The following is a 16,811-nucleotide window of genomic DNA, read 5'->3' as shown; positions in this document are numbered from 1 at the left end:
TCAAGGTATTCATCATCACTGCACTGTTCCTTGCTCCCCATAGCAAAATGGAGTAGTGGAACAGAAGAATAGGTCACTTGTGGAGATGGCAAGATGTATGCTTAAGAGTAAGAATTTGCCTAATTCTTTTTTGTTCAATGCTGTTCTATGTGTTGCTTATGTTTTGAAGAGGTGTCCCATAAGAGCATTACATACCATCACTCCTTGCGAGGCATGGATTGGCTCCGAGCCTTCTCTCTCTCATATGAGATTTTTGGATTGTTGGCGTATATCCATATGCTTTTTCAAAAAAGGCATAAGCTCGATGATAAGGCTGCTCGTTGCATATTTATTGGATATAGTGCTGAAAGTAAAGATACCGTCTTTATTAACCCTCTAGAGTCTACAAGCAAGGTTATTGTTAGCCGAGATGTTATCTTCGCTGAAAATGCTTGTCACCCCTTGTAGGATTGTAAAAACAGCCTATTATTGATGCTTCAGACATCTTTGACAGCCTATTACCACTTTTCCATGATGGTTCTATGACTGATTCTTCCTCTCAGCCTTTATTTCCACCACCTATAGATACATTAACAGCAATCTATTTTGCTTGATTTACAGCCAAAACAACATCATGATACCTTGTTTGAAGAGCAGCCCCCTACATTGGATTAGTTGGAGCATACAAGGGCTGAAAATCCAGCAGCCTAAAAGAGTCCCTCGCTGGCTGCTAGACACTCTTCGGGACAGCAAGCAGCCTCTCCCTTTGGCTGATCGCACTCGGGTCTCCGCTCGTAAGAAACAAGGTAATCTTCTTGCATGTGCACTGGTGGCTACAACAGGCAATGAAGAACTTCTGTGTTATAAATATGCTTTTTCAGAAGATCATTGGGTGGAATCAATGAAGGTGGCCATCTTAGAATGACACGACAAGCGTGCAATAGGTACCTAATGGGTTTATAAAACTAAATAAAAGTTAGATGGTTCTATTGATAGGTACAAAATCTGCCTTGTTGCTAAGGGCTATGCCCAACAGCAAGGAATCAACTTTAAGGAGACATTTGTCCCTACCTCTTGCATCACTACTATCAGGAGTATTGTTGCCCTTGCTGCCCATTTTCATTGGGAGGTGCATTAGTTGGACATCAAGACGGCATTTCTCCATGGATATCTCATTGAAGAGGTATATGTTTCTCAGCCGCCAGGATTTGTAGTTAAAGGCCTTGAGCAGAAAGTCTATTGTCTCAAGAAGGCTTTGTATGGATTAAAGAAAGCTCCACGAGCTTGGTACATGCGCATACATTCTCATCTATTGCATCTTGGATTTCAGAATAGCCCTACCAAGGCTACTCTTTACATTTGACATTAAGGATCTGATCTTATTATTCTTGTGCTTTACGTTGATGACATGCTTGTCATTGGGACCAATGCTGGTCAAATTGCAGCATTTGAGGCTGATTTATAGCAAACATTTGCCATGACAGATCTTGGTCTAGTTCGCTATTATTTGGGTATCCAATTTGCCACCATTTTTTTGTTTTGTTGTGGGCGGGGGGGGGGGCTTCTTCAGTGTTTTCTGTTTGAGGATTGTAAGCCCGTGTCTACTCCTTTGGAGCTTGGTTTTAGATTCACTTTTGATGATGGTAGTGGATCCTTTGATACTACTTTATATGAAGAGGCTGTTGGATGCTTGATTTATCTATGTCACACGAGGTTCAATCTCCAGTTTATTGTCTCCTAGTTGAGTAGATTTATGCACAAACCTTCAGTTTTTCATTGGCAAGCATTGAATCTTGTCTTTCACTCTTAAAGGCATCTAGGATCTTGGCCTTCTCTACAAGGCTGATTCTTTACTCTCCTTGCATGGATATTTTGACTGATTAAGCTGGATGTTCAGATTCTCAAGTCCCTTATAGTGGCAACTGCTTCTTCTTGGGTACATAGTGGCAAGTGCTCATTATTGGGTACATCTCTTATTTCTTAGTTTAGCAAGAAACAAACTACAATTGCTACTTCTAGTCGTGAAGTTGAATATAGAGCAGTATTCACAGCCACAGTGAAGTGTGTTTGGCTCCGCAAGTTACTTGCATATCTTCATGTACATCAGACAGCTTTGGCACTTATCTACACGAATAGCCAGAGTGCTTTAGCCATTGTGCGGAATCTAGTGTGCCGTGCCTACACAAAGCATATAGAAGTTCATTATCATTATATTCATGAGTCGACGTCAGTTGGAGAAATAGAGTTGTCTTATATACCCACCGAAGACAATTTGGCAGATCTTTTCACAAAGGCTCTTTCTCAACCAAAGGTCTAGGCTTTTTGGCAGGCCTTGAACTTGGCTCCATTTGTTCCATGATCTGTCATACTCTATATTATCATAGGTTGCTATATCCACTTGGATGAACTTCTGCAGCCATGACCTTATATTTTCTTTCATTTTCTAGGATTTTGCTATTTTTCCTGGATCCGTCCGCCCATTTCATGGATTTGGGTTTGTAGGCCATCTCGTGGGCTATGCATTGATGCCCTTTGATCCATGATTTGGGCTCCCTAGACATTTAAACTATCATTGAATGGAGTTCTTGCCCCTAGGGTTGTCACGTCCGATGGTGTATGATTAATATCGTTCGATACTAGTACAATACTAATCGGACTCATAAATCTTGGACCTATGTCCAATGCTACGTCCGATGAAAACAAATTTACATATAATTTTAATACCTATACCGAATGTTGGGACTCAAAGTAATATACTTTAAACATTTAGAGACTTTATACTAGAAGTTTACATATTAAGAGCTTGAGGATAGAGAGGATGGCCAATGGAGATCTTGAAAGTGGAGGCAAGGTGGAGATATGGCGAAGGAGATCTTCAGGGAGTGGGGTTAGAGAGCTTGAGGAGAGAGTTTGAGAATAGAGAGCTTTAAAATTGAGCTTGAAATTTGAATTTGAAGAGAGAGAAAGAGAGGGAGAGAGTATGTTGCGAGAGAGAGAGAGAGAGAGAGAGAGAGAGAGAGAGAGAGAGAGAGAGAGAGAGAGAGAGAGAGAGAGAGAGAGAGAGAGAGAGAGAGAGAGAGAGAGAGAGAGAGAGAGAGAGAGAGAGAGAGAGAGAGAGAGAGAGAGAGAGAGAGAGAGAGAGAGAGGGGGTGCGCGAGCGATGGCGAAGCGAATCGATGCCCTGCGCCTTGCCTGACGTCGTCTTGCTGACTCGTGCTGGGTCCGTTCTGCCCCGGCGTCTCGTTGCACCCCACTTCTGCCGTCCCGTCGTCCCCTGGAGCCCCGTTTCCTGGAGCCCCATTTCCTGGATCACCTGCCGTCCCCTGGAGCCCCGTTTCCTGCGCGAGACAACCGCCTCGCCTGGACGTTTCACCTCTTGCGCCTACTGCCGGACCATCCTGTCACGACGTCAGGCCCTCGCCTGTTGCGCCTTGTTGCGGACTTCCACGGCTTTCGCTCGCCCTGTTGATCTGGGGCTCACCGCTCGAGTCCGTCCCCCTCTGCATCGGCGCCCAGTTGCGGCCCTGTGGCTGCAGCCCTGCGGTGCCCTAGTTTTGCAGGCTTGCCGCAGACGCGTGTAAGACTCATCTGTGGTTGACCCGTTGCCCGGCACCCCGGTTCATCTGCGCGTGTCGGTCCGGTTCTCCGTTGCTGTCTGCTTGTTGCATCCGGGTGGTGAACTGATTCTGCAGTCCCGCCTCTGATCTGAGAGAAGCATGGCTGGCCTGGATATGGCTTTTATTGAACAAACGGTAGCCGCGCTTGGTCCGGATTCTGATGTAGAGGAACCGGAAGATATGGTGCCGTGTACAGAGGAGATGCCGCCTGCTCCTGACTTTCAGCCTGCGGGTAAACGCTCCAAGCCTACGCCCGAAGAGATAATCGATCATTAGGATCGTTTGTATGCTCAGGTGGCCTCTGATTCTGTGGATTCCCAGGAAATTGACTGGGAGCATTTGCTGGAATTTGCCAATACGTTGCTTGGCGACTATGTCTAGCATAATCATGAAGCTTTTTCTGACACGGGAACTGAAGAGGTTCTGGAGGCAACGGTGGACCCGAAAACGGTCCTGCGCTCTTTTTCAATGTTTTATGAACGTGCAGTTATACTCTTCTTCACTGGCAGGATCCCAGTGCTTTCCCATATTTGCCAGTGGTTGCACCATTTACTGCAAGGGGAGTGTGTGGAGGAGATTTTTGTTGGACCTCGAGGCTTCTATGAGGTTCTATTGAACTCGGACAACTGAGCTCCTGTCCAAACTACCATTATTCTTTGATCGCCGCTTGGTTCATGTCGTGCCATGACGCCCTATGGCCGACTTTCAGCGCCTCCTTCAACGTGAATGCCCGGTGTGGGTTGAGGTGGAAAATTGCCTGGCTGTTTATTGGCCATTGTTAAAGGATGCCATGGCCGTTGTGGGAACGGTCCTGGTCCCCCCCAGCCTAAGGGCAATGAATAGAAACCGTTTGTGTATGTTATGGGACACTACCAGGAAGAGGCCTTCGTGGCTGCGCCTTAATTGCTCTGGCATGCATCCTTTACATTTTCGCTTGAAATGGGGTGTCTTTGTGGGACACTGCTTTTCGTGTGGTAAATTGGGACACTTTATGGCCGAATGCCAAGAGAGGCAAACGTCTTCCGATAATGTGCATGTTGGGCCGCCCAGGGATGACATGGTGCTTGATGCTCCCTCACAGGAGGATACCCAGCCATCAAGTGTTTTGGATAAAGGTAAACAACAGGTTTTGGGTTTGGATTCTCGTAACAATGAATGGATAGAGGCACGTCCAAAAAAAGGTAAGAAGTTGGATGCTGCTTTGCCGGATTCTGGGCTTGTTGTGTCACAGGATTCAATGCGTACGTATATGCGCAGGAAAGCAATGTCCTCTTCACAGCATGTTGCATGTACTATGGCTCCTTCTGCTCCCCGTAATCAGTCTAGGAGGAAAGTATATACAGACGGGCCCAATGGCCGGCCTGCTAAGTTGGCATTTGATTCTAAAGGCAATGTGATTACACCCTGGGATCGTCGTTATCCCCGCGCCACCCCTAAGACAATGGATAACCCATCTACTTCTAAAGCTGGCCGGCCGAATTCTTTTGCAGTCTTAGCTGATTTTCTGGATGATGGTGTCCTTGACATTTTAGCGGACAAGGTGAAATCAAGGCAAGCGGTGCCTCCTTCTTGATTTTTCTTTTTTCAGATATATGAAGATAGCCACGTGGAATGTGTGAGGCATTTGTTCTCGCCATAAGCAACATGCCATGTGGACTGTCTTGCATGAAAATCAGTGGGTTGCCTTGTGTGCGGTGGAGCACAAGAGCCACGATGATGCAGGAAAAGTGGTGGATTGCCATGGTTTTCGCTTATTTTATGCAGGGACACATGCTGTGCATTATTCTGGAGTGCTTATGATTGTCCATGAGAAATATCAGCCTATTCTTATTAAAAATGATGTGCGGGGCCGCTTTGTGGTAATTGAAATTTTATTTGAAGGAGAGATCTTATGGTTGCTGGGTCTCTATGCTCCGAATAACCCTTTATCTTGCCGGGATCTTTGGAAGACTTTGCAGAGCTCCATGTCACTTGGCAGAAGGGGTTTTGTGATGGGAGATTTCAATATGTGTGTTGACTCTTCCCAGTCCACTTCCGGGCATTTGGTGATGGATGCGCCGGAAAGCCGGGCGTGGAATGCCTTTGCTCTTGTGGCTCTTAAGCAAGATCTATGGTCTTGGTTACATCCGTCCTCCCCAGGGTTTACTTTTCATTCAGCGCAGTATGCATCTACATGGTCGCGGTTGGACCGAATGTACATCATGCAGGATGATGACTTTCTTCCGGAGATGCTGGAAATGAAAGTATTGCAGCAATATGCCTTGTCCGACCATTTCCCTCTCCAACTTGAGATACTGGCACAACCTATTGCACCTTTTATGCAGTTGTTGGATAGACTCCCTTTACGCTTCAACTCTTCTTATTTGAAGCATTCAATCTTTCAGGGCTACATGCAGCAATTGATTGAGAGATTTTTATTGGACTTTGCCTCTGAGGGCACAATTTCTTTTGAACGTTTAGTCTCTAATGTGCAATGGGTCGCTCGCCAGTATGGGATACATCATGCCTCTCTTTGTCGGCGGCGTCGCCATGCAGCGGAAGGCTTGCTGGCTTTGGTTCGTTCGCTTCTGGTCAATACCCTAGATGATGATTTTCTATTATCACTGGCGCAGCGTTTGGCCGATCTTATTAAAGAATTTCAGTTGAAATCCTATCAGCAAGCCAAATTACACAATTTGACTGACAATTTGCAAGACAATGCTTGCCAGACTCATAAGTTCTTTCGCGCCTTGCATGCTTCTCCTGCTCGAGAAAATATGACCAGACTTCAGGATTCAGATGGTCGCATGGTTACTGATCCGCACACCATTGTCGATATGTGCAGGAATTATTTTCGGGATCTTCTTGGTTCCTCTTCGCCGCCTTCTGACCAGGTTACGTATGCACGTTCAGTTTTCTATGATTTGGTCCGCCATCAAGTTCCACTTGATATGTGAGCTACCTTGGAGGCAGATTTTTGTGAGGGGGAGGTTATGGATGTTTTGTTATATCTGCCCAAGGATAAAAGCCCTGGCTGGGATGGCCTCACCAATGAATTCTTTGAGTGCTCGGCTATGCAACTGGTGAAGCCATTGGTGGCTATGTTTCAGCAGGTCTGGGAAACAGGGGTCATGCCTTCCTTATGGAAAGAAGGCCTTATCAAATTGCTTCCAAAGGTTCCTTCGCCGTCAATGTTGCAACAGTGGAGACCAATTTCATTGATGGGCTCGATGTATAAAATCTTTTCCAAAGTCTTGGCGAATAGGCTCCACAAGCACCTTCCAGCTATTGTGCATCCTCTTCAATATGGTTTCATTAAGGGACGCAACATTCTGGATAATATTTTAAATGTGCAAATGGCCATTGACTATGCACGGCACTCTAGCCAGGAAGTGGTATTGATTCAGTTGGATCTGGAAAAGGCCTTTGACTATTTAGATTGGTCTTTCATTGCTGAACTTATGTCCACTATGGGTTTTGGGGCGCAGATGACCCGATTGATCTACACAATTAGTGCTGAGGCTTCTTTGCGTGTCATGCTCAATGGTGGGGTTACAGAGCCATTTCTCCTTGCACGCGCAGTGAGACAAGGTTGCCCTTTGAGTCCTCTCTTCTTTGCCCTGGCGACTCACCCGGTTCTTTCAATGTTATCTTCAATGGCAGCTTCTGATCAGCTGGCCGGTTTGTCTCTTCCTATGGGGCAGCAATTCATTAGCCAATCTTTGGCTGATGATAGCTTTATGATTTTGCGTGCAGACAAGGACAACATTCGCAAGGCATTAGATGTTTGGACACTCTTTGGTTATGCTTCGGGTCTTCGCATCAATGCCTTCAAATCAGCCATTCTCAGCTGCACGGAGTCGGATGTACAGTCCTTGGGTTGGCAGGGTCAGGTTGTTCCCCGTGGCTCTATTGTCAGGCATCTCGGGTACCCGTTGGGGGTTGATGTTCGGCCAAAGCAGCTACTGGAGTGGATTTTACAGAAACTGGTCACTAAGTTTCTGTATTGGAAGTCGCAAGCGTGGCCCTTTCATGTCCGCCTCAAAGTAGCGCAAACAATTATGCTGCCAATGCTCACATATTTCTTGCCCTTGCTGCCCTGGACTCCTACTACTTTGAAGGCTCTCACGCGCCCTATTTGTTTCATGTTATGGAAGAAGGATTCCTTGCATGCAGGTATCTCTTGGATTTCGTGGTCGCATACATGTACCCCCAAACGCTTGGCTGGTGGGGCTATTTTGGATGCTGAAACTCATATGCTGGCCCTTCGTTGGTCACTTTTTCGCGCTATATGCGTGGATCATCACCCGTGGACCATTATAGCCCGTCATTTTCTGGAGGACAGCGGGCTTCGACATGGCAATACACAAATTCGGGCCTCTTGGTGGCATGTCCTTAATGCAGACTCTAGGTTTTCCAGCCCCGCCTCCTCTCTATTATTACATTTGGTCGGCTCCTGGAAAGCGATGCTCCAAAAGGCGAGCTGGCATCCAGCGGAGGACCACTTGCATGCTAACTCCTTTCAACTGGAATTGTTGGCGGTATCAAGATTACTTTCGTGAGAAGACAAAGATGAGCTTCGACCAAAATTTAACCGCATGGCCCGTCTTGGGGTGACTTCCGTTGCGGACGCCACCCTTGCCAGTCGTAATGTCTTCGCATCGTTTCGTACGGCCAGGAGACTTTTCAGAATCCCGCGTGGCTACCATGACTTATGGGAGCAGCTTTTGCTGGTACTTCAAGCCAGGCAACCTTTTCCTGCCCTTGTGGTGGATCGTCCTTGGCAGGACTGGGACCTTGCTGGCTGGTTGAGTCTGGAAAAAGCCTCTGCTAATCAGGTGTATCATCTTCTGATGAAAGATCATCAATGGCTGGCTGTTAAAGCTAATTCTGTATGGGGTTTGCGGAAATCTCAGTCATGGTGGAAGGCAACGGTGATGGAGGGCTGGTTGAATAAGACACTGTTTAAATGCAAGGTCTTTCTTTGGCGGGTGATGATTGGTGGTCTTCCCCTTGCCTCAGCCCTCTCCAAGCGTCGAATCTTGAATGGAAATTGTTTCTTCTGTACTACTACTGTGGAATCGGCCCGGCATCGATTTATTTCTTGCCCCTTGGCCAAGAGGATCTGGTCGCTCTTGTCACAGGTTTGGCGTACAGGGGTGGGGTCCTCGCTCACCCCGTTCGATTGGGTTTCTGTGCGACCAAAATACCCCACACCGCCACAGTTGCATATGAAGATCTTGTTTCACTTCTTCAGATTTTGGGGATGCTGGCACAATTGGACCACTCGGAATGCCTTTCCTTTTGATTCCACTCTAATGTTCCGAAATACATTGCCCGGCTTAAAGGTCTCTTGCATTGGCAGATAGATCTCATTCGACACTCAGACTTGCTCCCTCGGGAGGACTTGCTTACTTGGCATATGGCAATTTCCTCTGCGTCTTTGCCATCGCTTGTGTAACTTTTGTGTGGCTTAGTACTGGGATCTTACACGTCGGCTTAGAGCCCTCGTGTATCTTGTAATCATGAAAACTTGTACTCTTTTTTTTTCGTAATTAATACAATTACCTTTTACGAAAAGAGAGAGAGAGAGAGAGAGAGAGAGAGAGAGAGAGAGAGAGAGAGAGAGAGAGAGAGAGAGAGAGAGATTTGGGGTATGTAGAATTGTGTTGTGGGGAGGAAGCCTAAACACCTACAAATTACCCCAAAAGTGACCCCAAATGGTCACAAACAGGCACTTGAAACAGTCGAACAGCTTCCATGGGACGTGATCGGACGTGTTGTACTAGATAGGACGGATCGGACGAGTTGACCCGTCTGTCGGACATGGACAACTAGGTTTGCCCCTAGTGTCCTAGGTACTAAGTGACACTAGGGTCATGGTTTATTTTAGGGTTTCCTATGATGGTTAAGCCATTAGGGTTTCGTTTTTATTATAAAAAGACACTTTGTGCATCATTAGCACATAAGGGCAGCATTATTCAGTGTGATCGCCTTGAGCGTTGTACTCTCTCTGACTCATTAAAACATTGCTTCTTGTTCGCGATTGAGTATTGTGCATCAATTAATTCTTTGATTCTCATTCATTTCCCATTTAATTAATTGCACAATCGCTCCATGCCTAGGCCAACACATTTAAGGAGCAACAACCGTCTGAAGCTTTGGCTGCAAGGAAAAAATGCTTTCAGGCAATTGTCTCTCTATCGCTTGATTGTATTAAGCAGCGGTATGCTGATTTTCAGTTTGCAAAAATATTCTTCTTTTGCATGGGCAATCCATTGGGAGACGCCGAGTTTGAAAGATGGTTCTCAGCCACCTTTAGGGAAGGCTTTGCTACAGCAGTATTGGTTTGTTTGCATAGGATTTTTTATGGCTCTTCTTGGCTTTACAAGCAAAGAGAAACTGGGTTCTCAGCTGTGCAGTTGGCTACACAGGCAATTTGGTGTTCTCTTTTCCATGGAGCCCTTCCTTTGATCCTGAAGCTGTCCTACTCCAAGAATGCCTGGTCTGGATTACACCAGCATTTACCTATTTGGCTTGATGAAGAGGTTGCATCGCTGGCTAGCACGCTTGGGAAGGTACTGTATGTCCCAGCTCTTGCCTCAGTTGTGGGTGCCTTCAAACCCCAAAGGAAAGTGTGCATTCTATGGGATCGTAGGCATGAGCCTCCCAAGTATATGGAGCTTAGGGATCAGAATGGATTTGAAATCGTCTTGCAAGTCAAGCTTGGTTCTTTCCCAGATGCCTGCTAGCTCTGCAAGTAGTGGGGTCACTATGCTAAAGATTGCCCATCCAAGCTGGAGGAACCCACTAAGGATTTGCAGGTCCATTATGGAAGTCCTAATGATGGCAAGCAGACAGCCCCTTGGGAATGCAGAAGGCAAACAGGTGGTACAGGAGCCAAGACCCTTGTCGTCAAAGAAGGATATGCAGATGGACAGAATTGAGAGGAAGAGGGATGAGAATGCCTTAGGAGCTTTAGTCATTGGTAAGCAGAAAACAAACTTGCAGAAAGGGAAGACCAGTCATGAGAAGGAGAATATTGCTCCTAATGTGGCCACTCCAAGACAGAAGCCCAGCTAGGATGAGAGTAAACTATCACTCAAGAAACATGCACGTATTCCACTTGTTGATAGAAACTATTATGTAGCAATTCTTGGAGACCATGAGTTCATGAATGACATCTGTTATTGATATGGACCAAGCTTTGAACAAGATAAAAGCAGTCTCTTGGTCCTTGGAATGTCAAAGGGCTATGCTCTGACAAGCTCAAGGAAGTCATCTTTAGGATTGTGAAGAGGAGGATACTGAATATCCTGGCCTTCCAGGAAATTAAGTTTGCTGAATTAGATGCTCTTTCCTTCAAGGTACTGGGCTATGTCACTCTAGCCAAAGGATTTAGAAGAGGCTCCAGTGGTACTCTACTACTAATCAGAGATATCTTGCAGCCTACCCTATGCTGGGGGACTGAGGATGGTTCTATTACAGCAGTTGGTATCGGGGTCAGTAGTGACACTATCCAGGTGTGCTCAGTATATGCATCCAATGTTTCGGCTAAACAAGCTGCTCAGTGGGCTTTTTAATGGAGCAAATTGCAGATGTTCCCACCCTGTTGTTAGGGGTTTGGAACATGATGGAAAGGGGGGATTGATAGGTCTCATGGGACAAATTGCATGATAAAAGAGAAAATTGAGAAGTGGAATGAGTTGGCTGCCTCTCACCAACTGGTGGATTTTGTTCAAGCTCCTAAGGCTCCTTGCATCTTCACCTGGCACAATAGGCAGCAAGAAAGCGTCAAAGGGCACCCCAGCTCGATCGTATGTATGGCAACCATGGTTCATGGTGGGCCTCTGCAGATAGCAACATTGAGGTCTTGAAGGGATTGATTGCCTCAAACCATTCCTCTATCCAGTTGACCTATTGGTTGCTGCTGAGTGCTGGTGGCTCAAGACAAGGACTGCCTCCTTTTTGCTTGAATACCTCATTTCTGAATGATCCACAGTTTGTTACCAGAGCCAAACATGTATGGACAGAGGCCAAAAAGCCTGACCATGATCTGGTTATGGCTTGGATATGTTGGTAAATCAAACTTGAGGACTAAATGTAAAGGGGGATAGCATCAGTTCACACGGTGAACATAGGACTAGATGTGTGCTTAAGAGTGTGCTAGTGTGAGTGACCTAATCTATGATGTAAGGCAGTATGCCCATGTGTGTGTAGGCTAGAATCTAGGAGAGTACCATGTATGGTGTGGAGAGAATCATGGAGAAATTAGAGGAGAGATTATAGGATCTGGATTCCAGTTCATGGAGTCATCGATGATGTCAATCTTTGGTCTATATATTTTGACTCTCTCGTGAATAAAGATGTTCATACTATGCCTTCTATTGGTTCTGTTGCCTCATTTTTCAATATGGTATTAGAGCTCCAGGCCAAAGGTCTCAAGACGTCACCTTCCGAGTTCCAACTTATGGCTTCTCCTTCTGCCTGCTTGCCTTCTTATAAAGAGTAGGGTTCGCGTTGCAGCACCAACAAGCGCAGCAGTCTCTGCAACATCTGCATGCAGCCATGGACGGCATCCCGCTGGGCTGAGATGATTATGAGCGCCTCCTCTTCTTTGAGTCTGCACGAGAGAAGGCTGCTGTAGATTACAAGCGTAACCCTCTCAATGCCGATAATCTTGTAGTGCGGGCATGAGCAGAAGACTTCCAATTGATGGAGGCTCCTTGCAGTAGCTGGCTCCTCTATTTTCAAGTAGCCCTACTCCCTTGCGATGACAGTGAAGCCCACAAAGACTACTGCTCAGAACCCAAATGATGACGGATCCTTCCCATCATTATTGACATGACGGCCTTGTAACCCAACCCACACGTGCTTCAGCAGACAAAACCCTCCAGAACCAGAGCAGTTCTGATGTTTTCTAGTGATGTGAGAGCACGGAGATCTCCTGCCTTTGGATGCTACAAGATACATCCTTCCCCTTGAAGACCACAGCCATAGGTTCCTGAGTTGCGGAGATGGCCGACTTCCTCCACACTCCCTACTAGTGTGGTTTAGTAGAGGATCCTCTCTTCAGTCATCATTGCATTTGGAAAGTATTTAATTATTGTTGCAATGAACATGCATTTGTATGAGGATGGTAGTTTCTTCCTCCCCAAGGAGGAATAGTTCTTTTTATTATGAACAAATTCTTGGATGCTTGTGCTCTCCAAGATTAGTTAGGAGTTTTTTCTTAAAAAAAGAAGAAGAGTTTAGACACTTTTTTTTGGTCAAGATGCCTTTGAAGGATAATGACTTAAGCTTCAAGTTCTCTGGAACTTCATTTCATACATGGCAAACTAGGATCAAGTTGGTCCTCATGAAGAAAAGTTTATGGAATATTGCAAATGGAAAGGAGAAGAAGCCTCGGGATCGTGCTCAAGCCACTGCATGGGAAGTTCGCGATGATAAAGCACAAGCCATAATCAAGCTAGAGTTGGATGATACCTGCATCCATAATGTGGATGAATGCAACAATGCCAAGGACACCTGGGATGTTCTGAATACTCTCTTTGGATCCAAGTCAAAGAGTTCCAAGTTTGGACTTCTAGTTGAGTTTTTTTGTCTTGAAATGAAGCCTCAAACGTCACTTGCTTCTCATTTGAATTACATGAAAAGTTTCCTAACTCAACTTGCCGGTATTGATTTACGCATTGATGAAGATATCTCAATTGGTGAATTGCTTAAATCCCTTCCTAGTCCTAAATATGACAATGTTGTAACAACTCTCACCAATATGCCGGATCCAGGACTAGTGGAAATAGAAGCTTCTTTGCTTGAGGAGGAGAAGAAAAATAAAATCAAGCAAGAATCTCCACGTGTTGCTACAAGATCATCTACAAGAGAGGAAGTACTTTACCACAAGGGATTTTTTGGCGAAGGGAAATACAAGTACAATGACACTATCATTTGTGATTTCTGCCACAAGCCATGCCACAAAGAGAGGGACTGCTTTTCAAGGAAGAAAGCACAAAGAGCCTATCTCATGAGCATCACCGACAAAGAAGAGCATGATGAAGAAGAAGACCAAGAGCATCAAGAGGAAGAACACCAGAATCTCAGCATGGAAGTGAAGAAGAAGGGGGCCTCTAAAACTCCTTCAACTTCCTTTGATGACCGTTTATTTTGAATAAAGATGTAACCCCGGCACATTAACCTCGTCTTGATATTGTATACCAATTCCAAAGGGAAACTACCTCCTCAACATGGACCTAGATAAAGTATACGACAAGGTGAGTCGGCGGTTCACTATCAGGGTTCTCCAGCTGATGGGCTTTGGTCCTCGCTTCACAGGCATGGTGTCTACTCTCTTTAGCAATGCTGCTACCTCAATTTGCATTAATGGTTCCCTCTCTGGTGCATTTCTGTTATTGAGATCAGTCTGTTGGGGCTGCCACTTGGCTCCACTCCTCTTTGCCATTATCTTCGACCCTGTTCTAAGGAAGATTGATTGGCTGATTCAGAGGGGATCCTTGCAGTCATTACCCTTGCCGGAGGGTGGATGGTATGGCTCGCAGTTTTTTGCTGACGATAACACCAACATTATTAATGTGGATAGGAACGATCTAGAGACCTTGATTGATATTTTTAATACATTTTGTCCTATTTCAGGGTCTATAGTTAGCTTACCAAAGATTGAGCTATTGTTCATTGGTCATGGAGACCTTGAGGGGTGGCTACATAATTATGAGTTTAGGGTCTTGAAGAAGGGAGAGGTCTTCCTATACCTGGGCTGCCCATTGGGATTGGATATTCCCCAGAAACAAAGATTTGCTTGGTTTATTGATATTAACAACTCTTCTTTCATCCAAGCTTTTTCAGTTGCTCCAATAGATCAACTTATGTAAAACACAGGTCGCATAAGACATTCCCTTCCCTTTTTGCATCAAAATAGCTCCAACAGCATTCTTTCCAAATGAAAAAAGGTTTATCCCACTTTGGAGCCAAAAGAACTGGCAAAGTACTCAACTTCTCCTTTGTCTACATGAATGCATCCTCTTCCATATGTATCCAAAATAAATGATCTTTTTGAACTATTTTCTATAAACAATATACATATTTAGCTACCATATGAGAAGATCTTAATAGATACCTCAGTTTCTTGACAAAGCTCCTCTTTTATAATTTTTGGTGAATCCATAAGAAGCAAAGCCTCAACTTTACTACAAGCCAGTTAAGGTGGATCACTCAAAGGGAGATTGAGGAAAGATAGAGACTCAGTGAAAAAGACTAGGAAGAAGACTACTTGACCTACATGCTATGTATGCAAAGATGTTCATCCACTCAAGGCTCTTCAGACATCTACTCAAGGCTCTTCAGACCGAGAAAAGGAAAAGACTATGGGATGGCACTATAAGGGAAGGCTTCCGATGCTATGAGGGACACCATACCTTCAAAGCAGCTGAGTATTGGAGGAGATTCTTTCCTTGCACAAAGCTAAGAATGTGGAAAGGAAGGTGTGGAAAAGTACTTCCTCCAAAAGGCTCAACTTTGTCATCTTGAGGCTTCTCAACAACTTCCCAACCAGGTAGAGGCTGGCTTCTGCGAGAAGGATTTCTCCCTTGTGCCCACTATGTGGCAGAGAAGATGAAATAGTCTGTCACCTCTTTTGGAGATGCATAGAGGTGCACCGACTCTGGTCGCAGATGAAGAGATGGGTGGATGCTACAGGTTTTCATGGAGATGTGGGTGTTGGGACTGCCTTTTTTGGTGGGGAAAGCTGAATGAAGGGTGAGAGCTGTCATAATTAGACATGTCTGGAGTTTTAGGAATTGTAGAGTCTTTGGATCTAGGTCTAGATTTGAGTCTATTGATAGCATGAAATGTAAGCAAGAAATTTTGGTTGTTTTGGTGTGTTGAGGGAAAAGGGATCAGCTGTTTAAAGCAGCATTAAAGCTCTGAGCAGGTATAGCTAAACTGTTAGCTATGAATCATCCCCCCCTTTTGGGGCTGATGTAAATATCCTTCATTAATATCAATTTTCTCATTAATAAAGAAAAAGAAGAGGGGAAAGTTATGTGGTTAAATCTTGTGAAATTCTGTAAGGCCTCTTGAATTGATTGAATGCTCTTAAAAATTCTCTCTCTAGATGAAAAACATCTCACCTCTTGTCAAAGACTCCCTCAGCCAAGAGAATACCTCTACTTCTATGCATGGAAAGCAGGTTGATCTGCTCAGAGGGATGCTTGATATTGTGTAATACTGGATGTGGTTGTCCAGACATTAATTTTTGGCTCTCAAATTTCAATTCACAACGCATGGCACTGTCTTGAGCCATTCTCTTTTGTTTTTATTTGGTTGAATTGCAAATTTTTGTAGTGTTAAGATTATTTTGGTTGAATTTTGTTAGGATGACACTGAAAAATATAGTTGCACCTTTTTTTAATGACGCATACTTTTCTGGTGTGATTTACAGTTGATCTGCCCGGCAAAAAGAGAGGTGATGATATTTGGAAGTCTCACACAAGCAGGAACCTTACTTCCCAAATCTCCAAAAGGCTGGGGTTGGCGGACTGCCTTTTTGTTTGATGAGTTAGCTGATCTGCTGCAAGGGGGCTCCCTGCGAGTAGCTGCGGTTGTACAATTGGTCTAAAATTTGTTCTGCATTGAAGGCCACTAATGTAGTACTTCATTGCTGATAATAGTGTCAGATCAGAGCACATGTATTGAAGGAAAATGCCAGAAAAGGGTATTGCCAGTGATAAATCTATGCTGGATCCAGGAATTTGGCCATGTAACTTATTCATAGATTATGCTGAGTTGAAATGAGACACGTCGAGGCAGGCTTGAATCACGGGATTTATACCAGATGTGTAGTCCTGGCCTAGACTTGACTGGGTTCAGCAACAAGTTTCTTTTTGATTCTAAAGATGGGACTTGTGTGATAAGTCTATCCCTTCTCCATTTAATATTGAAGTCAGAGAGGTTGGGCAGGTTTCACAATTTCAGTGCCTTATGTCTTTTTGACTCTTTAGGGAGCTGACACTTTGTACTTGTCATAATAACTTTTTGGGTGCATACGTATTGGAAATCCCTGGGCTGGTTGGATGAACTATGGAGATTCACGTTCCTATTTGGGATGACTGGCTGGAGGCCTTACTGATGATGAATAATAATGCTTGGAAACAAGGACCCCTGCCTCGAGTGCAGAAAAGTGGTGTATTCTATGGCCTCAAAGTTTCAATTATGTGAGAGTTT

General features: G+C 44.9%; 1 protein-coding gene across 2 annotated transcripts in view; it reads left to right on the top strand.

Annotated features, from left to right (window-relative positions):
• LOC148034646 (BTB/POZ domain-containing protein) overlaps positions 1 to 16,482 on the top strand; it is a 132,152-nt gene extending 115,670 nt beyond the window's left edge. The window contains exon 12 of one of the 2 annotated variants that reach the window (XM_087679580.1): positions 16,030 to 16,482. In XM_087679580.1, the coding sequence (XP_087535706.1) occupies positions 16,030 to 16,206 (177 nt within the window). In that variant the 3' untranslated portion in view covers positions 16,207 to 16,482. Of the gene's footprint in view, positions 1 to 13,363; positions 15,717 to 16,029 lie in introns of those variants that run through there. The other variant, XM_087679581.1, reaches the window with a different exon arrangement.
• The last annotated feature ends 329 nt before the right edge of the window (positions 16,483 to 16,811 follow it).

Source organism: Lygodium microphyllum, chromosome 6, assembly GCF_053477565.2.
Source record: "Lygodium microphyllum isolate KBCC chromosome 6, Lygodium_microphyllum_v1.1.10, whole genome shotgun sequence".
Classification (NCBI taxonomy): domain Eukaryota; kingdom Viridiplantae; phylum Streptophyta; class Polypodiopsida; order Schizaeales; family Lygodiaceae; genus Lygodium; species Lygodium microphyllum.
This window is presented reverse-complemented; position numbering and strand designations above follow the sequence as displayed.